Here is a 23438-nt window from a genome sequence, read left to right as displayed (position 1 = left end):
TTCACAGCATGGCTGGGGCTGGGTGCTAACAATCAAACACAGAGCTAAGAACTGAGGAAAACTAAGGGTTTAAATACATACAAGGGAAACGAGGCACAGGTGAAAATAATAACTGGAAATAAGGGCAAACAAAAGGGTCAAAAAAGCCCAATGGGGGCATCTAGTGGCCAAAACCGGAATAAACCTAGCCAAATCCTGACACTTACTTTTTAAAATCCATTTTCGAGCAAACGGAACGAGCAGCAGCTACGTTTGGCTACATACGGACCGTTAGTGGAATTCCCGCGGGAGAGTAACGGGTTAATGTGATTGGATGTTAATGTTTTGACTAGGCTACCTAGTATTTGACATTTGTGTTATTTCCCTGAACACTAGATTATCTCATTTTAGTTTTGAAACGAGGCTACTCAGGAGAGGAAAAAATCTCATACAAATATATATATATGTATATAGCCCTGTTGGAAAATACAAATGAACTGTTTGGGGGAAGAAAAAATAAATATATATATATATATAAAAAATAATAATGTGAATCACATTTTTATTTGTCGTACCCACGACGGCATACCCCAGTTTGGAATATCTTCTCTTGGGAAACGGTGTCTAGATGGAATTTGTATTTGTGGTCCTGGCGACTGGACCTTTTTTGGAACACCATTATTTTTGTCTTACTGAGATTTACTGTCAGGGCCCAGAATCTGTGCAGAATATCTAGAGCAAATAAAATACTTCATTGGATGAGTTATTGAACACAGCGGGAACACTTTATATGGATATGCTCTACAACATTGGTCACCAACCTTTTCTGAGTCGAGATCACTTCCGGGTCAAAAAGCAAGCTGAGATCTACTGCTCAGATGTTTTATTTTTGTCTAGTTTGAGAAACGGACGCCTCACAAGTCCTCAACTGGCAGCTTCATTAAATAGTACCCTGCAAAACATCAGTCTCAACGTCAACAGTGAAGAGGTGACTCCGGGATGCTGGCCTTCTAGGCAGAGTTCCTCTGTCCAGTCTCAACGTCAACAGTGAAGAGGCGACTCCGGGATGCTGGCCTTCTAGGCAGAGTTCCTCTGTCCTGTGCCTGTGTTCTTTTGCCCATCTTAATCTTTTATTTTTATTGGCCAGTCTGAGATATGGCTTTTTCTTTGCAACTCTGCCTAGAAGGCCAGCATCCCGGAGTCGCCTCTTCACTGTTGACGTTGAGACTGGTGTTTTGCGGGTACTATATAATGAAGCTGCCAGTTGAGGACTTGTGACGTACATACCCAGCATGCAACAGAGCTGCAGAAGTTGTGAGCCATTGTTGTTGGTTGTTTTGTCGTAGTTGTGTCTAGGGGGGCATATGGGGGAGGGAATGCTGTCACCTCCAGGCAGGTGTTTGTCCCCCTGTGTGCTGAGGGGGGGGGGCATATGGGGGAGGGAATGCTGTCACCTGCAGGCAGGTGTTTGTCCCCCTGTGTGCTGAGGGGGGGGGGCATATGGGGGAGGGAATGCTGTCACCTGCAGGCAGGTGTTTGTCCCCCTGTGTGCTGAGGGGGGGGGGGCATATGGGGGAGGGAATGCTGTCACCTGCAGGCAGGTGTTTGTCCCCCTGTGTGCTGAGGGGGGGGGCATATGGGGGAGGGAATGCTGTCACCTGCAGGCAGGTGTTTGTCCCCCTGTGTGCTGAGGGGGGGGGGCATATGGGGGAGGGAATGCTGTCACCTGCAGGCAGGTGTTTGTCCCCCTGTGTGCTGAGGGGGGGGGCATATGGGGGAGGGAATGCTGTCACCTGCAGGCAGGTGTTTGTCCCCCTGTGTGCTGAGGGGGGGGGCAAATGGGGGAGGGAATGCTGTCACCTGCAGGCAGGTGTTTGTCCCCCTGTGTGCTGAGGGGGGGGGCATATGGGGGAGGGAATGCTGTCACCTGCAGGCAGGTGTTTGTCCCCCTGTGTGCTCAGGGTGTCAGGTTCTTGTACAGTTCTGGCATGTACAGTTGAAGTCGAAAGTTTACATACACCTTAGCCAAATACATTTAAACTCATTTTTTCACAATTCCTGACATTTAATCCTAGTAAAAAGTCCCTGTCTAAGGTCAGTTAGGATCACCACTTTATTTTAAGAATGTGAAATGTCAGAATAATAGTAGAGAGCATGATTTATTTCAGCTTTTATTTCTTTCATCACATTCCCAGTGGGTCAGAAGTTTACATACACTCAATTAGTATTTGGTAGCATTGCCTTTAAATTGTTAAACTTGGGTCAAACGTTTCATGTAGCCTTCCACAAGCTTCCCATAATAAGTTGGGTGAATTTTGTCCCATTCCTCCTGACAGAGCTGGTGTAACTGAGTCAGGTTTGTAGGCCTCCTTGCTCGGACACGCTTCATCAGTTCTGCCCACAAATTTTCTATGGGATTGAGGTCAGGGCTTTGTGATGCCCACTCCAATACCTTGACTTTGTTGTCCTGAAGCCATTTTGCCACAACTTTGGAAGTATGCTTGGGGTCATTGTCCATTTGGAAGACCCATATGCGACCAAGCTTTAACTTCCTGACTGATGTCTTGAGATGTTGCTTCAATATATCCACATAATTTTCCTCCCTCATGAGGCCATCTATTTTGTGAAGTGCACCAGTCCCTCCTGCAGCAAAGCACCCCCACAACATGATGCTGCCACCCCCGTGCTTCACGGTTGGGATGGTGTTCTTTGGCTTGCAAGCCTCCCCCTTTTTCCTCCAAACATAACGATGGTCATTATGGCCAAACAGTTCTATTTTTGTTTCATCAGACCAGAGGACATTTCTCCAAAAAGTACGATCTTTGTCCCCATGTGCAGTTGCAAACCGTAGTCTGGCTTTTTTATGAAGATTTTGGAGCATTTGCTTCTTCCTTGCTGAGCGGCCTTTCAGGTTATGTCGATATAGGACTCGTTTTACTGTGGATATAGGTACTTTTGGCCCTGTTTCCTCCAGCATCTTCACAAGGTCCTTTGCTGTTGTTCTGGGATTGATTTGCACTTTTTGCACCAAAGTACGTTCATCTCTAGGAGACAGAAAGTGTCTCCTTCCTGAGCGGTATGACGGCTGCTTGGTCCCATGGTGTTTATACTTGCGTACTATTGTTTGTACAGATGAACGTGGTACCTTCAGGCGTTTGGAAATTGCTCCCAAGGATGAACCAGACTTGTGGAGGTCTACAATTTCTTTTCTGAGGTCTTGGCTGATTTCTTTTGATTTTCCCATGATGTCAAGCAACGAGGCACTGTGTTTAAAGGTAGGCCTTGAAATACATCCACAGGTACACCTACATTTAACTCAAATTATGTCAGTTAACCTATCAGAAGCTTCTAAAGCTATGACATAATTTTCTGGAATTTTCCAGGCTGTTTAAATGCACAGTCAACTTAGTGTATGTAAACTTCTGAACCACTGGAATTGTGATACAGTGAATTATAAGTGAAATAATATGTCTGTAAACAATTGTTGGAAAAATTACTTGTGTCTTGCACAAAGTAGGTGTCCTAACCGACTTGACAAAACAATAGTTTGTGAACAAGAAATTTGTGGAGTGGTTGAAAAATGAGTTTTAATGACTCCAACCTAAGTGTATGTGAACTTCTGACTTCAACTGTAGGCCACCACAGACTAGTACATGTCCCTGGGCCTGGAAATGGTTGATCTCCCCCTCTAGGATGGAGAAGCTGTCATAGTTAAAGTATGGGGATTCTATTGGGGGGGATGTAGGTAGCACACAGGAGGATATTTTTTCTATCTTGAGATCATTTCCTTATTTATTTCTAGCCAGATGTAAAATGTTCCTGTTTTGATTAATTTAATAGAGTGAGTTAGGTCTGCTCTGTACAAAATTAGCATACCCCCTGAGTCTTTTCCCTGTTTCACACCTGGTAGTTTGGTGGATGGGACTACCAGCTCTCTGTAACCTAGAGGGCAACCCTTGGGTCCGTCTCCTCTGTACCATGTTTTTTGTAGGATGATAATGTCTGTATTTCTGATTTCTTTGGTGAAGTCCAGGTTCCTGCTCTTTAGGCCAAAGGCAGATGACCTCAGGCCTTGGATATTCCAGGATGAGATAGTGAAGGCTTTGTGTCCAATGTTGCGGGGTGTCTGTTGGTCTGGGTGGGGTGTCTGTTGGTCTGGGTGGGGTGTCTGTTGGTCTGGGCGGGGTGTCTGTTGGTCTGAGTGGGGTGTCTGTTGGTCTGGGCGGGGTGTCTGTTGGTCTGGGCGGGGTGTCTGTTGGTCTGGGCGGGGTGTCTGTTGGTCTGGGCGGGGTGTCTGTTGGTCTGGGCGGGGTGTCTGTTGGTCTGGGTGGGGTGTCTGTTAGTCTGGGTGAGGTGTCTGTTGGTCTGGGCGGGGTGTCTGTTGGTCTGGGTGAGGTGTCTGTTGGTCTGGGCGGGGTGTCTGTTGGTCTGGGCGGGGTGTCTGTTGGTCTGGGCGGGGTGTCTGTTGGTCTGGGCGGGGTGTCTGTTGGTCTGGGCGGGGTGTCTGTTGGTCTGGGCGGGGTGTCTGTTGGTCTGGGCGGGGTGTCTGTTGGTCTGGACGGGGTGTCTGTTGGTCTGGGCGGGGTGTCTGTTGGTCTGGGCGGGGTGTCTGTTGGTCTGGGCGGGGTGTCTGTTGGTCTGGGCGGGGTGTCTGTTGGTCTGGGCGGGGGTGTCTGTTGGTCTGGGCGGGGTGTCTGTTGGTCTGGGCGGGGTGTCTGTTGGTCTGGGCGGGGTGTCTGTTGGTCTGGGCGGGGTGTCTGTTGGTCTGGGCGGGGTGTCTGTTGGTCTGGGCGTGGTGTCTGTTGGTCTGGGCGGGGTGTCTGTTGGTCCTGTGTGAAGTGTTGCGGTTGAGGGTGATGTCCTTTAGGGTCCTGGTGGGTGGGCCCTGCTGCCTTGTAGAGGTGGACCTGGTCATTAAGGTGGGCCCTGCTGCCTTGTAGAGGTGGACCTGGTCATAAAGGTGGGCCCTGCTGCCTTGTAGAGGTGGACCTGGTCATAAAGGTGGGCCCTGCTGCCTTGTATAGGTGGACCTGGTCATAAAGGTGGGCCCTGCTGCCTTGTAGAGGTGGACCTGGTCATAAAGGTGGGCCCTGCTGCCTTGTAGAGGTGGACCTGGTCGTTAAGGTGGGCCCTGCTGCCTTGTAGAGGTGGACCTGGTCATAAAGGTGGGCCCTGCTGCCTTGTAGAGGTGGACCTGGTCATAAAGGTGGGCCCTGCTGCCTTGTAGAGGTGGACCTGGTCGTTAAGGTGGGCCCTGCTGCCTTGTAGAGGTGGACCTGGTCGTTAAGGTGGGCCCTGCTGCCTTGTAGAGGTGGACCTGGTCATGAAGGTGGGCACTGCTGCCTTGTAGAGGTGGACCTGGTCGTTAAGGTGGGCCCTGCTGCCTTGTAGAGGTGGACCTGGTCGTTAAGGTGGGCCCTGCTGCCTTGTAGAGGTGGACCTGGTCATAAAGGTGGGCCCTGCTGCCTTGTAGAGGTGGACCTGGTCATAAAGGTGGGCCCTGCTGCCTTGTAGAGGTAGACCTGGTCATAAAGGTGGGCCCTGCTGCCTTGTAGAGGTGGACCTGGTCATAAAGGCTGTTCTAGTCCAGGGTGGAGTGGTTTGTTTTGAGGCACGGTCGGCTGTATGGTAGCAGGGTGGAGATAACTCCTCCCTCCCTCCCACTCTCTCTCCCTCCCACGTTCCCTCCCTCCCACGCTCTCTCCCTCCCACTCTCTCTCCCTCCCACTCTCTCTCCCTCCCACTCTCTCCCTCCCACGTTCCCTCCCTCCCACTCTCTCTCCCTCCCACTCTCTCTCCCTCCCACTCTCTCTCCCTCCCACTCTCTCTCCCTCCCACTCTCTCCCTCCCACGGTCCCTCCCTCCCACTCTCTCCCTCCCACTCTCTCTCCCTCCCACTCTCTCTCCCTCCCACTCTCTCTCCCTCCCACTCTCTCTCCCCCCCACTCTCCCTCCCTCCCTCCCACGTTCCCTCCCTCCCACTCTCTCTCCCTCCCACTCTCTCTCCCTCCCACGTTCCCTCCCTCCCACTCTCTCTCCCTCCCCCGTTCCCTCCCTCCCACTTTCTCTCCCTCCCACGTTCCCTCCCTCCCACGCTCTGTCCCTCCCACTCTCTCCCTCCCTCCCACTCTCTCCCTCCCACTCTCTCTCTCCCACTCTCTCTCTCCCACTCTCTCTCCCATTCTCTCCCTCCCTCCCACTCTCTCTCCCCCCCCCCCCCCCCCCTCTCTCAGCAGCTGTATAGCCAGTGTAGTGTGGTGTTCCTCCAGTCCAGCTGCTCTCCTCTCCTTCCAGCTCCTCAGTCCTCTGCCAAGTCAGGGGCCATAGGGCTCTGGTTAAAATATGTTCACTATGAAGTACATAGGGTACAGTTTGTGATGCTGTCCTCCTGGCCATAGAGAACAGTTTGTGATGCTGTCCTCCTGGCCATAGAGTAGTTTGATGCTGTCCTCCTGGCCATAGAGTACAGTTTGTGATGCTGTCCTCCTGGCCATAGGGTACAGTTTGTGATGCTGTCCTCCTGGCCATAGAGTATAGTTTGTGATGCTGTCCTCCTGGCCCTGGCCCATGTTGCACTTGGCATTTCCTCTGAGGCCCTAGGGCCACACATGACGTGAGAGGAGAGGGCCAGGCAGACCCACCCCGCTCTAGGAAAGGCCCCCGTGGACAGGGTATAGAGAGGGAGAGAGTGTGTTTATGTGATCATAAGAGAGAGCAGAGGGGGTTGTGGGGTGGCGGAGAACTCTGGTGAATTTTGAGAGAGAAACACTGACTCACTCCAACAGCCAGCTGGACTGGAGAGGATGAAGGAATGGTGAGGGGGAAGGAATGAGGGAGAAAGAGAACGAGAGAAGCAATAAATATGGAGAAAGATGGGAGGCAACAGAGGAGGGGTAGGGAGAGAGGTACAGGGACAGGGAGAGAGGTACAGGGAGAGAGGTACAGGGAGAGGGAGAGAGGTACAGGGAGAGAGGTATAGGGACAGGGAGAGAGGTACAGGGAGAGAGAGAGAGGTACAGGGAGAGAGGTACAGGGACAGGGAGAGAGGTACAGGGACAGGGAGAGAGGTACAGGGAGAGAGGTACAGGGACAGGGAGAGAGGTGCAGGGACAGGGAGAGAGGTGCAGGGACAGGGAGAGAGGGACAGGGAGAGGGAGAGAGGTACAGGGAGAGGGAGAGAGGGACAGGGAGAGAGGTACAGGGAGAGGGAGAGAGGGACAGGGACAGGGAGAGGGGTACAGGGAGAGGGAGAGAGGTACAGGGAGAGAGGTACAGGGAGAGATGGACAGGGACAGGGAGAGAGGTACAGGGAGAGAGGTACAGGGACAGGGAGAGAGGTACAGGAACAGGGAGAGAGGTACAGGGAGAGGGAGAGAGGGACAGGGAGAGAGGTACAGGGAGAGGGAGAGAGGTACAGGGAGAGGGAGAGAGGTACAGAGAGAGGGAGAGAGGGACAGGGAGAGAGAGAGAGGTACAGGGAGAGAGGTACAGGGACAGGGAGAGAGGTACAGGGACAGGGAGAGAGGTACAGGGAGAGGGAGAGAGGTACGGGGAGAGGGAGAGAGGTACAGAGAGAGGGAGAGAGGTACAGAGAGAGGGAGGAGGTACAGAGAGAGGGAGAGAGGTACAGGGAGAGAGAGAGGTACAGGGAGAGAGGTACAGGGAGAGGGAGGGAGGTACAGGGAGAGGGAGAGAGGTACAGGGAGAGGGAGAGAGGTACAGGGAGAGGGAGAGAGGTACATGGAGAGGGAGAGAGGTACAGGGAGAGGGAGAGAGGTACAGGGAGAGGGAGAGAGGTACAGAGAGAGGGAGAGAGGAACAAGGAGAGGAGAGAGGTACAGAGAGAGGGAGAGAGGTACAGAGAGAGGGAGAGAGGTACAGAGAGAGGGAGAGAGGTACAGGGATAGAGAGAGAGGTACAGGGATAGAGAGAGAGGTACAGGGAGAGAGGTACAGGGAGAGGGAGAGAGGTACAGGGAGAGAGGTACAGGGAGAGGGAGAGAGGTACAGGGAGATGGAGAGAGGTACAGGGAGAGAGAGAGAGGTACAGGGAGAGGGAGAGAGGAACAGGAGACGGAGAGAGAGAGAGGTACAGGGAGAGAGAGAGAGGTACAGGGAGAGGGAGGGAGGAACTGGGAGATGGAGACGGAGAGAGAGATAGGGGAGGAAGTGAGGAACAAGGAGAGGGAGAGAGGTACAGAGAGAGGGAGAGAGGTACAGGGAGAGCGAGGGAGGTACAGGGAGAGGGAGGGAGGTACAGGGAGAGGGAGAGACGGAGAGAGAGAGAGGTACAGGGAGAGGGAGAGAAGAACTGGGAGACGGAGACGGAGTGAGGGACAGGGAGAGAGAGATAGGGGAGGAAGAGAGGAACAAGGAGAGGGAGAGAGAGAGAGGGGAGGAAGAGAGGAACAAGGAGAGGGAGAGAGCTGGGGAGGAAGGAGAAGCTGAAGGGCAGCGTGTCAGAGAGAGAGAGAAATGTGTTGACAAGAGTGGTCAGTATTAGCCGTTCCCCTCAGGCTGGGATACACAAGTTAGAGACTGCGTCTGCCTCCCAAATATCACAGGTCTCTGGTCAAAATAAGTGCACTATTCTGGTCAAACGAAGTGCACTATATAGGGAATAGGGTGCCATTTGGCTAGCAGCCTGACTGATTGTTTCACCATTAGCATTCATAGCAGCTTCCAGCCCTTTGTCATCAGACTCAACGTCTCCTTTATGAAGCTCTAGTAGAAGATGCAGAGTTCTCTACTTGTACATGAAAGAACCAATCCCATACACTTTGAACTGTGTCTCAGTGGGGGAACCAATCCCGTCCACTTTGAACTGTGTCTCAGTGGGGGAACCAATCCCGTTCACTTTGAACTGTGTCTCAGTGGAGGACCAATCCCGTCCACTTTGAACTGTGTCTCAGTGGGGGAACCAATCCCGTTCACTTTGAACTGTGTCTCAGTGGAGGACCAATCCCATCCACTTTGAACTGTGTCTCAGTGGAGGAACCAATCACATCTACTTTGAACTGTGTCTCAGTGGAGGAACCAATCCCGTCCACTTTGAACTGTGTCTCAGTGGGGGAACCAATCACATCCACTTTGAACTGTGTCTCAGTGGAGGAACCAATCACATCCACTTTGAACTGTGTCTCAGTGGGGGAACCAATCCCGTCCACTTTGAACTGTGTCTCAGTGGGGGAACCAATCCCTGTCCACTTTGAACTGTGTCTCAGTGGGGGAACCAATCCCTGTCCACTTTGAACTGTGTCTCAGTGGGGGAACCAATCCCGTTCACTTTGAACTGTGTCTCAGTGGGGGAACCAATCCCTGTCCACTTTGAACTGTGTCTCAGTGGGGGAACCAATCCCGTTCACTTTGAACTGTGTCTCAGTGGGGGAACCAATCCCATCCACTTTGAACTGTGTCTCAGTGGAGGAACCAATCCCGTTCACTTTGAACTGTGTCTCAGTGGAGGAACCAATCCCTGTCCACTTTGAACTGTGTCTCAGTGGGGGAACCAATCACATCCACTTTGAACTGTGTCTCAGTGGAGGAACCAATCCCGTTCACTTTGAACTGTGTCTCAGTGGGGGAACCAATCACATCCACTTTGAACTGTGTCTCAGTGGAGGAACCAATCCCGTTCACTTTGAACTGTGTCTCAGTGGGGGAACCAATCACATTCACTTTGAACTGTGTCTCAGTGGAGGAACCAATCACATCCACTTTGAACTGTGTCTCAGTGGGGGAACCAATCACATTCACTTTGAACTGTGTCTCAGTGGAGGAACCAATCCCGTTCACTTTGAACTGTGTCTCAGTGGAGGAACCAATCCCTGTCCACTTTGAACTGTGTCTCAGTGGAGGAACCAATCCCTGTCCACTTTGAACTGTGTCTCAGTGGAGGAACCAATCCCGTTCACTTTGAACTGTGTCTCAGTGGAGGAACCAATCCCGTTCACTTTGAACTGTGTCTCAGTGGAGGAACCAATCACATCCACTTTGAACTGTGTCTCAGTGGAGGAACCAATCCCGTTCATTTTGAACTGTGTCTCAGTGGGGGAACCAATCACATTCACTTTGAACTGTGTCTCAGTGGAGGAACCAATCACATCCACTTTGAACTGTGTCTCAGTGGAGGAACCAATCCCTGTCCACTTTGAACTGTGTCTCAGTGGAGGAACCAATCCCACATTACCCCTTTATTTAAATAATTGGTCTGTTAAATGATTTACAAGTGTCTTGAGTTCAGTCTTCTGTTCATATGAAATATAATGTAATATAATATAATAATATAATGTAATATAATATAATAATATAATGTAATATAATATAATAATATAATGTAATATAATATAATAATATAATGTAATATAATATAATAATATAATGTAATCATCTTTTCCAGTCTTTGACTGTAGTCAACATGTTGCTCTTATTGGGTCCAGACTGTTTGTGTATTTAGATTTTGCTTCTAGCTGGCCGGCCAAGGCCGTGTGTGTGTGTGTGTGTGTGTGTGTGTGTGTGTGTGTGTGTGCGTGCGTGCGTGCGTGTGTGCGTACTCGCTCGCTCGCTTATGATTTATGTTCTGTTGTCTCCGCCCACATCCTGCTGGGTAGGAATACTATTCATTATTATTATGATTTCATTTGGATAGGAATTATTTTCATAATTATTGTAATGATTTTATTTGTTAGGAATTATTGTGATATTCTGGTTTTATTGGGTAGGAATACTTTGAGCTTTGTATTACCCATCTGTGTAATGCTTTCTTCCCTCTCGGTGGCACGGCGTTCTGTTCTGCCCCGATTTCTTCCTACTTATACAGCCCTGTGGGCCTCCCGGGTGGCGCAGTGGTCTAGGGCACTGCATCGCAGTGCTATCTGCGCCACCAGAGTCTCTGGGTTCGCGCCCAGGCTGGGCAGGGTTCGCGCCCAGGCTCTGTCGCAGCCGGCCGCAACCGGGAGGTCCGTGGGGCGACGCACAATTGGCATAGCGTCGTCCGGGTTAGGGAGGGTTTGGCCGGTAGGGATATCCTTGTCTCAGTATGTAAAAATGTAATAAAATGTATGCACTCTACTGTAAGTCGCTCTGGATAAGAGCGTCTGCTAAATGACTAAAATGTAAATGTAAAAATGTACCTGGTGTATTATACAGCCCTGTGGTACCTGGTGTATTATACAGCCCTGTGGTACCTGGTGTATTATACAGCCCTGTGGTACCTGGTGTATTATACAGCCCTGTGGTACCTGGTGTATTATACAGCCCTGTGGTACCTGGTGTATTATACAGCCCTGTGGTACCTGGTGTATTATACAGCCCTGTGGTACCTGGTGTATTATACAGCCCTGTGGTACCTGGTGTATTATACAGCCCTGTGGTACCTGGTGTATTATACAGCCCTGTGGTACCTGGTGTAATATACAGCCCTGTGGTACCTGGTGTATTATACAGCCCTGTGGTACCTGGTGTATTATACAGCCCTGTGGTACCTGGTGTATTATACAGCCCTGTGGTACCTGGTGTATTATACAGCCCTGTGGTACCTGGTGTATTATACAGCCCTGTGGTACCTGGTGTATTATACAGCCCTGTGGTACCTGGTGTATTATACAGCCCTGTGGTACCTGGTGTATTATACAGCCCTGTGGTACCTGGTGTAATATACAGCCCTGTGGTACCTGGTGTAATATACAGCCCTGTGGTACCTGGTGTAATATACAGCCCTGTGGTACCTGGTGTATTATACAGCCCTGTGGTACCTGGTGTATTATACAGCCCTGTGGTACCTGGTGTATTATACAGCCCTGTGGTACCTGGTGTATTATACAGCCCTGTGGTACCTGGTGTATTATACAGCCCTGTGGTACCTGGTGTATTATACAGCCCTGTGGTACCTGGTGTATTATACAGCCCTGTGGTACCTGGTGTATTATACAGCCCTGTGGTACCTGGTGTATTATACAGCCCTGTGGTACCTGGTGTATTATACAGCCCTGTGGTACCTGGTGTAATATACAGCCCTGTGGTACCTGGTGTATTATACAGCCCTGTGGTACCTGGTGTATTATACAGCCCTGTGGTACCTGGTGTATTATACAGCCCTGTGGTACCTGGTGTATTATACAGCCCTGTGGTACCTGGTGTATTATACAGCCCTGTGGTACCTGGTGTATTATACAGCCCTGTGGTACCTGGTGTATTATACAGCCCTGTGGTACCTGGTGTATTATACAGCCCTGTGGTACCTGGTGTAATATACAGCCCTGTGGTACCTGGTGTAATATACAGCCCTGTGGTACCTGGTGTAATATACAGCCCTGTGGTACCTGGTGTATTATACAGCCCTGTGGTACCTGGTGTATTATACAGCCCTGTGGTACCTGGTGTATTATACAGCCCTGTGGTACCTGGTGTATTATACAGCCCTGTGGTACCTGGTGTATTATACAGCCCTGTGGTACCTGGTGTATTATACAGCCCTGTGGTACCTGGTGTATTATACAGCCCTGTGGTACCTGGTGTATTATACAGCCCTGTGGTACCTGGTGTATTATACAGCCCTGTGGTACCTGGTGTATTATACAGCCCTGTGGTACCTGGTGTATTATACAGCCCTGTGGTACCTGGTGTATTATACAGCCCTGTGGTACCTGGTGTATTATACAGCCCTGTGGTACCTGGTGTATTATACAGCCCTGTGGTACCTGGTGTAATATACAGCCCTGTGGTACCTGGTGTATTATACAGCCCTGTGGTACCTGGTGTATTATACAGCCCTGTGGTACCTGGTGTATTATACAGCCCTGTGGTACCTGGTGTATTATACAGCCCTGTGGTACCTGGTGTATTATACAGCCCTGTGGTACCTGGTGTATTATACAGCCCTGTGGTACCTGGTGTATTATACAGCCCTGTGGTAATATACAGCCCTGTGGTACCTGGTGTATTATACAGCCCTGTGGTACCTGGTGTAATATACAGCCCTGGTGTATTATACAGCCCTGTGGTAATATACAGCCCTGTGGTACCTGGTGTATTATACAGCCCTGTGGTACCTGGTGTATTATACAGCCCTGTGGTAATATACAGCCCTGTGGTACCTGGTGTATTATACAGCCCTGTGGTACCTGGTGTATTATACAGCCCTGTGGTACCTGGTGTAATATACAGCCCTGTGGTACCTGGTGTATTATACAGCCCTGTGGTACCTGGTGTATTATACAGCCCTGTGGTACCTGGTGTAATATACAGCCCTGTGGTACCTGGTGTATTATACAGCCCTGTGGTACCTGGTGTATTATACAGCCCTGTGTTAATATACAGCCCTGTGGTACCTGGTGTATTATACAGCCCTGTGGTACCTGGTGTATTATACAGCCCTGTGGTACCTGGTGTATTATACAGCCCTGTGGTACCTGGTGTAATATACAGCCCTGTGGTACCTGGTGTAATATACAGCCCTGTGGTACCTGGTGTATTATACAGCCCTGTGGTACCTGGTGTATTATACAGCCCTGTGTTAATATACAGCCCTGTGGTACCTGGTGTATTATACAGCCCTGTGGTACCTGGTGTAATATACAGCCCTGTGGTACCTGGTGTATTATACAGCCCTGTGGTACCTGGTGTATTATACAGCCCTGTGGTACCTGGTGTATTATACAGCCCTGTGGTACCTGGTGTATTATACAGCCCTGTGGTACCTGGTGTATTATACAGCCCTGTGGTACCTGGTGTATTATACAGCCCTGTGGTACCTGGTGTATTATACAGCCCTGTGTTAATATACAGCCCTGTGGTACCTGGTGTATTATACAGCCCTGTGGTACCTGGTGTAATATACAGCCCTGGTGTATTATACAGCCCTGTGGTAATATACAGCCCTGTGGTACCTGGTGTATTATACAGCCCTGTGGTACCTGGTGTATTATACAGCCCTGTGGTAATATACAGCCCTGTGGTACCTGGTGTATTATACAGCCCTGTGGTACCTGGTGTAATATACAGCCCTGTGGTACCTGGTGTATTATACAGCCCTGTGGTACCTGGTGTATTATACAGCCCTGTGGTACCTGGTGTAATATACAGCCCTGTGGTACCTGGTGTATTATACAGCCCTGTGGTACCTGGTGTATTATACAGCCCTGTGGTACCTGGTGTATTATACAGCCCTGTGGTACCTGGTGTAATATACAGCCCTGTGGTACCTGGTGTAATATACAGCCCTGTGGTACCTGGTGTATTATACAGCCCTGTGGTACCTGGTGTATTATACAGCCCTGTGTTAATATACAGCCCTGTGGTACCTGGTGTATTATACAGCCCTGTGGTACCTGGTGTAATATACAGCCCTGTGGTACCTGGTGTATTATACAGCCCTGTGGTACCTGGTGTATTATACAGCCCTGTGGTACCTGGTGTATTATACAGCCCTGTGGTACCTGGTGTATTATACAGCCCTGTGGTACCTGGTGTATTATACAGCCCTGTGGTACCTGGTGTATTATACAGCCCTGTGGTACCTGGTGTATTATACAGCCCTGTGTTAATATACAGCCCTGTGGTACCTGTTGTATTATACAGCCCTGTGGTACCTGGTGTATTATACAGCCCTGTGGTACCTGGTGTAATATACAGCCCTGTGGTACCTGGTGTATTATACAGCCCTGTGGTACCTGGTGTATTATACAGCCCTGTGGTACCTGGTGTATTATACAGCCCTGTGGTACCTGGTGTATTATACAGCCCTGTGGTACCTGGTGTATTATACAGCCCTGTGGTACCTGGTGTATTATACAGCCCTGTGGTACCTGGTGTATTATACAGCCCTGTGGTACCTGGTGTATTATACAGCCCTGTGGTACCTGGTGTATTATACAGCCCTGTGGTACCTGGTGTATTATACAGCCCTGTGGTACCTGGTGTATTATACAGCCCTGTGGTACCTGGTGTATTATACAGCCCTGTGGTACCTGGTGTATTATACATGGGTTTGACCCTGGCGTCCATATAGATCTGGTTTTCTCATTCCTATTCGTTACCTGAGAGCCAATGGCTGAGCGGCATTATTCTACGACAGCGGTGCTGAAGGAGCGTTGTATCGTTTGAGAGTAACTCACTGAACAGTCAGTGCATTCAACTAAGTTTAGGATACCAAGCACCCATCGCAGTCATTAGCAACACTAGATCATTCTATGAAATGGCTGCTATCAGCAGAATCACTCCTGGCTTGATCTCTTCCAGGCGTTACACACTGACTGCTGTAGTCTACCAGGTTTCACTAATCACCAGAACAATCAAAGGCCTTTTTTCTCTCTCTCTCTCACCACCTCTCTCGGTCTTTCTCTCTCTCTCCCCACCTCTCCCTCTCTCTCCCCACCTCTCTCTCCCCACCTCTCTCTCCCCACCTCTCCCTCTCTCTCCCCACCTCTCTCTCCCCACCTCTCGGTCTTTCTCTCCCTCTCTCTCTCCCCACCTCTCTCTGTCTTTCTCTCCCTCTCTCTCTCCCTCTCTCTCTCCCCACCTCTCTCGGTCTCTCTCTCTCCACCGCTCTCGGTCTTTCTCCCTCTCTCCCTACCTCTCTCTCTCCCCACCTCTCTCTCCCCACCTCTCTCGGTCTTTCTCTCTCTCTCCACCTCTCTGTCTTTCTCCCCCTCTCTCTCTCCCTCTCTCCCCCTCTCTCTCTACTGTCCATCCCAGGTACCACTACTCAGTTCCAAAGATCTTCTATGTCCAGCTGTCTGTGGGCACTAATGAGTTTATTGGAGAGGGCCGGACTCGCCAGGCAGCCCGTCACAGCGCCGCCATGAAGGCCCTGCAAGCCCTCCGCAATGAACCCATACCTGAACGACCACTTCAGGTAACTATGGGCACAGGGACACACATGGAGAAACACACATGTGGACACACTAAATATCTAACTGACCCTATTGTTGTATGTTTACCTCCTTTCTTCCTCCCAATCCAGATTAGGGCTACCAGAGTAGAGTTTAATCCAGATTAGGGCTACCAGAGTAGAGTTTAATCCAGATTAGGGCTACCAGAGTAGAGTTTAATCCAGATTAGGGCTACCAGAGTAGAGTTTAATCCAGATTAGGGCTACCAGAGTAGAGTTTAATCCAGATTAGGGCTACCAGAGTAGAGTTTAATCCAGATTAGGGCTACCAGAGTAGAGTTTAATCCAGATTGTGTCCTCAGGGCTACCAGAGTTTAATCCAGATTGTGTCCTCAGGGCTACCAGAGTAGAGGTCCATTCAGTGTGTCCTCAACCGACCTTTCAATAGTCTACTTCAGGAACACTGCCCAAAGGTAACCCGGCTGCCCAAAGGTAACCCGGCTGCCCAAAGGTGACCCGGCTGCCCAAAGGTAACCCGGCTGCCCAAAGGTGACCCGGCTGCCCAAAGGTGACCCGGCTGCCCAAAGGTGACCCGGCTGCCGAAAGGTGACCCGGCTGCCCTAAGGTGACCCGGCTGCCCAAAGGTGACCCGGCTGCCCAAAGGTGACCCGGCTGCCCAAAGGTGACCCGGCTGCCCAAAGGTGACCCGGCTGCCCAAAGGTGACCCGGCTGCCCAAAGGTGACCCGGCTGCCCAAAGGTGACCCGGCTGCCCAAAGGTGACCCGGCTGCCCAAAGGTGACCCGGCTGCCCAAAGGTGACCCGGCTGCCCAAAGGTGACCCTACTCTCACCCTCACTGATGTCCTCAAAGAAACGAGTGTGTGATGAAACATTGATGTCCTGCCAGTAAACAGGAACTATTAAAGAGTGTGATACTGTCGTCTCTCTCCTTCGTCATTTTCCACTAAGTGAATCGACCACATTATCAGCTTTCAGCAGAAAGACCCAAACCCACCACAACCCAATTACTCTGATGTATTATTCAACCTCTGTTTTACCTTGCTTTGTGTCTCTGTGTGTATTACAGTCTTTTTTTTTTTTTTTACCTGCATGCACCTGGTGGTCCCTCCCTCCCTCTCTCCCCTCCCTCTCTCCCCTCCCTCCCTCCCTCTCTCCCTCCCTCTCTCCATCTCTCCCTCCCTCTCTCCCCTCCCTCTCTCCCCTCCCTCCCTCTCCCTTCCCTCTCTCTCTCTCTCTCTCCCCTCCCTCCCTCTCTCCCCTCTTTCTCTCTCTCTCCCTCCCTCCCCTCCCTCTCTCTCCCCTCCCTCTCTCTCTCCCCACCCTCCCTCTCTCTCCCCTCCCACCCTCTCTCTCCCCTCCCTCCCTCTCTCTCTCTCCCCTCCCTACCTCTCTCTCTCTCCCCTCCCTCTCTCTCTCTCCCCTCCCTCTCTCCCCTCCCTCTCTTCCCTCCCTCTCGCCCTCTCTCCCCTCCCTCTCTTCCCTCACTCTCTCCCATCCTTCACTCTCTCCCCTCCCTCTCTCTTCCCTCCCTCTCTCCTCCCCCTCTCCCCTCCCTCCCTCTCTCCTCCCCCCTCCCTCTCTCCCCTCTCTCTCTCTCCCCTCCCACCCTCTCCCCTCACTCCCTCTCTCCTCTTCCCTCCCCCCCTCCCTCCTTCTCTCCCCATCCCTCTCTCCCCTCTCTCTCTCCCCTCCCTCTCTCCCCTACCTCTCTCTCCCCTCCCTCTCTCCCCTCTCTCTCTCTCTCCCCTCCCACCCTCTCCCCTCACTCCCTCTCTCCTCTTCCCTCCCCCCCTCCCTCCTTCTCTCCCCATCCCTCTCTCCCCTCTCTCTCTCCCCTCCCTCGTATTGTCTCCCCTCCCTCTCTCCCCTCCCTCCCTCTCTCCCCTCTCTCCCCTCCCTCCCTCTCTCCCCTCTCTCTCTCTCCCTCCCCTCCCTCCCTCTCACCCCTCCCTTTCTCCCCTCCCTTTCTCCCCTCTCCCCTCCCTCCCTCTCTTCCCTCCCTCTCTCCCCTCCCTCCCTCTCTCCCCTCCCTCCCTCCCTCTCTCCTCTCCTCCCCCCCCTCTCTCCCCTCTCTCTCTCCCCTCCCTTCCTCTCTCCTCTTCCCTCCCTCCCTCTCTCCCCATCCCTCTCTCCCCTCCCTCTCTCTCCCCTCTCTCTCTCTCCCCTCTCTCTCTCTCTCCCCTACCTCTCTCTCCCCTCCCTCCCTCTCTCCCCTCCCTCCCTCTCTCCCCTCCCTCCCTCTCTCCTCTCCCCTCCCTCCCTCCCCTCCCGCCCTCTCCCCTCCCTCTCTCCTCTCCCCTCCCTCCCTCTCTCCCCCTCCCCTCTCTCTCTCTGTCTCTCCCTCCCCTCCCTCTCTCTCTCCCCTCTCTCCCACTCCCTCTCTCCCCTCTCTCCCCCCCCCCTCTCTCTCTCTCCCCTCCCTCCCTCTCTCTCTCCCCTCCCTCCCCTGTCTTTTTGTCATGTCACTGTATCCTTCTATCCCGCCTGAGGCCAGGCTTATAACTCTTTATCTTTCACCACCGGAAATCACAGTTCCCCCCCCTGGAACCCCCTCAGCCTGGCTGCTGATTATTTAAAACTCTTGTGTGTGTGTGTGTGTGTGTGTGTGTGTGTGTGTGTGTGTGTGTGTGTGTGTGTGTGTGTGTGTGTGTGTGTGTGTGTGTGTGTTCCGTCTCTATTGTGGTGTCGTGTTCATAAATAAGCTCTTTGTCAACTGCTTCTTCAGTGTCTTGCTTTACAAATTGAGTCACACCGTGTGTCTACTTCAACTTTATTGCGTTCTTGTTTCTAGAGCGGTGTGTGTTTACATGTACGAGCACGTGTGTGTGTGTGTGTGTGTATACAGCTCAGGCTAATCTTGTTCTTGCCACTGTGGCATGTTACCCCTGTCACTAGATTATCTGCGAGCAGGGTAGGACTAGATTATCCGCGGGCAGGGTAGGACTAGATTATCCGCGGGAGGGTAGGACTAGATTATCCGCGGGCAGGGTAGGACTAGATTATCCGCGGGCAGGGTGTGACTAGATTGTCCGCGGGCAGGGTGTGACTAGATTATCTGCGGGCAGGGTAGGACTAGATTATCCGCGGGCAGGGTAGGACTAGATTATCTGCGGGCAGGGTAGGACTAGATTATCCGCGGGCAGGGTAGGACTAGATTATCTGCGGGCAGGGTGTGACTAGATCGTCCGCGGGCAGGGTAGGACTAGATTGTCCGCGGGCAGGGTAGGACTAGATTATCCGCGGGCAGGGTGTGACTAGATTGTCCGCGGGCAGGGTAGGACTAGATTATCCGCGGGCAGGGTAGGACTAGATTATCCGCGGGCAGGGTGTGACTAGATTATCCGTGGGCAGGGTAGGACTAGATTATCCGCGGGCAGGGTAGGACTAGATTATCCGCGGGCAGGGTAGGACTAGATTATCCGCGGGCAGGGTGTGACTAGATTATCCGCGGGCAGGGTGTGACTAGATTATCCGCGGGCAGGGTAGGACTAGATTATTTCACGGGCAGGGTAGGACTAGATTATCCGCGGGCAGGGTAGGACTAGATTATCCGCGGGCAGGGTAGGACTAGATTGTCCGCGGGCAGGGTAGGACTAGATTATCCGCGGGCAGGGTAGGACTAGATTGTCCGCGGGCAGACTAGATTATCCGCGGGCAGGGTAGGACTAGATTATCCGCGGGCAGGGTAGGACTAGATTATCCGCGGGCAGGGTAGGACTAGATTATCCGCGGGCAGGGTAGGACTAGATTGTCCGCGGGCAGGGTAGGACTAGATTATCCGCGGGCAGGGTAGGACTAGATTATCCGCGGGCAGGGTAGGACTAGATTATCCGCGGGCACCCTAACACACACAACATGGTGACTACTCCGTAGACCACACAAGCCGTAGTCACAGCGTGTAATTGGTTTTCTGGCGGTCTAAAAGTGGAGTCATGTGGCTCTGCTCTACTACATATTACAGGCAGAGTAAGGCCTGGCTGAGTGGAGGCCTGGATGGATGGAGGCCTGGCTGAGTGAAGGCCTGGCTGAGTGAAGGCCTGGCTGGATGGAGGCCTGACTGAGTGAAGACCTGGATGGATGGAGGTCTGACTGAGTGAAGACCTGGATGGATGGAGGCCTGGCTGAGTGAAGGCCTGGCTGAGTGAAGGCCTGGCTGAGTGAAGGCCTGGCTGAGTGAAGGCCTGACTGAGTGAAGGCCTGGCTGAGTGAAGGCCTGGATGGATGGAGGCCTGACTGAGTGAAGACCTGGATGGATGGAGGCCTGGCTGAGTGAAGGCCTGGCTGAGTGAAGGCCTGGCTGAGTGAAGGCCTAACTGAGTGAAGGCCTGGCTGAGTGAAGGCCTGACTGAGTGAAGACCTGACTGAGTGAAGGCCTGACTGAGTGAAGGCCTGGCTGAGTGAAGGCCTAACTGAGTGAAGGCCTGGCTGAGTGAAGGCCTGGCTGAGTGAAGGCCTGGCTGAGTGAAGGCCTAACTGAGTGAAGGCCTGGCTGAGTGAAGGCCTGGCTGAGTGAAGACCTGACTGAGTGAAGACCTGACTGAGTGAAGGCCTAACTGAGTGAAGGCCTAACTGAGTGAAGGCCTGGCTGAGTGAAGACCTGACTGAGTGAAGGCCTGGCTGAGTGAAGGCCTGGATGGATGGAGGGATTGAGAGAGAGAGAGAAGTGTATTGTTTTTCCCAGCAGCATTAGTCACATACTGAGCTTTGTCTGTCTGTCTGTCTGTCTGTCTGCCTCCTGTCTGTCTGTCTGTCTGCCTCCTCCCTCCCCCCTCCCTCCCTCCCTCCCTCCCTCCCACATATCATATTATGCCTGGAGCAGTCAGGACGCCGCTTGGCAGACACCCACCCTGTATGTTTATGAGAGAAAGAATGAGAAAGAAGAAAATAATTGTTTTTGGAGGGAAAGTGTTGACATGAGAAATGTGTTGTCAGAGCAGTTGGATGTTGTACAGTTAAAGTACTAGTGGGGACTGGATGACTTCCTGTTACAGGTCTTCAACGCTCCAGTGATGTTCTGAACATTATTTTGCTTGACAATAGAACACTAAAATGCCACTGCTCTGCTCTCTGAGAACATTTTCACGTTCTTTTTGTTGTGTTCCCGAAACCTTTAAAAAAAAACATTTTTAATGATACCAATCATGGGAAACAACAGCAATAGACATTATTGGCACAGTTTGGTACATTTTAGATACAGTTACAAATACAGTTACAAATGGTACAACTCCCCCCACCCCCCCCAAAAGGTGTTCTAATGTTCTGTTCTGTTGTTCTATGTTGTTCTAGAGCCCAAAAGGTGTTCTAATGTTCTGTTCTGTTGTTCTAGAGCCCAAAAGGTGTTCTAATGTTCTGTTCTGTTGTTCTATGTTGTTCTGTAGCCCAAAAGGTGTTCTAATGTTCTGTTCTGTTGTTCTATGTTGTTCTAGAGCCCAAAGGCATCATTTATAACCATTGTGTAAGTTTCACACTACATTTCTGAACAGTCTACGCACGTACAACAATATTGATGTTGATTAACTTGGCTCATGCCATACCTACTCATGTTTTCCATTATAAATCAGACCTGTCCTAAACCTGTGTGTGAACAGCATTAAACTCCTGGAAAACACCTTCACCCTTTAATGTGACAGTAACGCCCTTCATTTGTGTTATCATTTGGAACTATTGGCATTTGGCCACGGCATGCAAAAGTCTAATTGTTTTTAATATTTAGTTTATCAATAGATTATTGGGGTTCTATGTCCTGCCTTGGTATAGGCTCTGAGATTAACTAGACTATGATGTCATGCTCCTATCCTGCCTTGGTGTTGGCTCTGAGATTAACTAGACTATGATATCATGCTCCTATCCTGCCTTGGTATTGGCTGTGAGATTAACTAGACTATGATGTCACGCTCCTATCCTGCCTTGGTATAGGCTCTGAGATTAACTAGACTATGACGTCACGCTTCTATCCTGCCCTGGTATTGGCTGTGAGATTAACTAGACTATGATGTCACGCTTCTATCCTGCCTTGGTATTGGCTCTGAGATTAAATAGACTATGATGTCACGCTCCAATCGCACAGCAATACTGTAGCCTACCCACACTGTCAAATATTTTAGATAAGCTTCCGGTCAATTTACTTGCCTTTTTATTTGTATCACCACTGATATTCATTTCTGCATTGTTGGGAAAGGCATTTCACTGTACTTGTGCACATGACAATAAAAACACTTCAAACTTGATACATACAGAGCCTTCGGAAAGTATTCAGACCCCTTGACTTTTTACATAGTTTGTTACGTTACAGCCTTAGTCTAAAATTGATTTAAAATATATATATATCCTCATTAATCTACACACAATACCCCATAATGACAAAGTTAAAACAGGTTAAAAATTTTTTTTACAAATGTATTGAAGAAAAGAAAAAAAACAGAGGTACCTTATTTACTTAAATATTCAGACTCTTTGCTGTGAGACTCGAAACTGAGCTCAGGTGCATCCTGTTTACAATGATCATCCTTGAGATGTTTCTACAACTTGATTGGAGTCCACCTGTAGTAAATTCAATTGATTGGACATGATTTTGAAAGGCACACACCTGTCTATATTAGGTCCTACAGTTGACAGTGAATGTCAGAGCTAAAACCAAGCCATGAGGTCGAAGGAATTGTCCGTAGAGCTCAGAGACAGGATTGTGTCGAGGCACAGATCTGGGGAAGGGTACCAAAACATTTCTGCAACATTGAAGGTCCCCAAGAACACAGTGGCCTCCATCATTCTTAAATGGAAGAAGTTTGGAACCACCAGGACTCTTTGTAGAGCTGGCCGCCCGGCCAAACTGAGCAATCAGGGGAGAAGGGCCTTGGTCAGGGAGGTGACCAAGAACTTGATGGTCACTCTGACAGAGCTCTAGAGTTCCTCTGTGGAGATGGGAGAACCTTCCAGAAGGACAACCATCTCTGCAGCACTCCACCAATCAGGCCTTTATGGTAGAGTGGACAGATGGAAGCCACTCCTCAGTAAAAGGCACATGACAGCCTGCTTGAAGTTTGCCAAAAGGCACCTAAAGACTCAGACAAAGAGAAACAAGATTCTCTTGTCTGATGAAACCAAGATTCCAGAACAGTTAATCAAAGGGCTACCCAGACGCCTCTTTTACGCTGCTGCTACTCTCTGTTTATTATCTACGCATAGTCACTTTAACTCTACCTACCTACATCTCTACCTATTATCTCGGTGCCCCCGCACATTGACTCTGTACCGTAATACCCTGTATATAGCCTCCACATTGACTCTGTACCGTAACACCCTGTATAGAGCCTCCACATTGACTCTGTATCGTAACACCCTGTATATAGCCTCCACATTGACTCTGTACCGTAACACCCTGTATATAGCCTCCACATTGACTCTGTACCGTAACACCCTGTATAGAGCCTCCACATTGACTCTGTACCGTAACACCCTGTATATAGCCTCCACATTGACTCTGTACCGTAATACCCTGTATATAGCCTCCACATTGACTCTGTACCGTAACACCCTGTATATAGCCTCCACATTGACTCTGTACCGTAATACCCTGTATATAGCCTCCACATTGACTCTGTACCGTAATACCCC

At 50.7% G+C, this 23438-nt stretch overlaps 1 protein-coding gene across 1 annotated transcript in view; it reads left to right on the top strand.

Moving 5' to 3' along the window:
* stau2 (staufen double-stranded RNA binding protein 2) overlaps positions 1-23438 on the top strand; it is a 321253-nt gene that overhangs the window by 46714 nt on the left and 251101 nt on the right. Inside the window, exon 6 of the mRNA XM_055882277.1 lies at positions 15672-15831. Within this exon, the coding sequence (XP_055738252.1) occupies positions 15672-15831 (160 nt within the window). The remainder of the gene's footprint in view (positions 1-15671; positions 15832-23438) is intronic.

Source organism: Salvelinus fontinalis, chromosome 25, assembly GCF_029448725.1.
Source record: "Salvelinus fontinalis isolate EN_2023a chromosome 25, ASM2944872v1, whole genome shotgun sequence".
In the NCBI taxonomy this organism is placed as follows: Eukaryota; Metazoa; Chordata; class Actinopteri; order Salmoniformes; family Salmonidae; genus Salvelinus; species Salvelinus fontinalis.
Note: the sequence above shows the minus strand (reverse complement) of the source record. Positions and strands in the feature narration are given on the sequence as shown.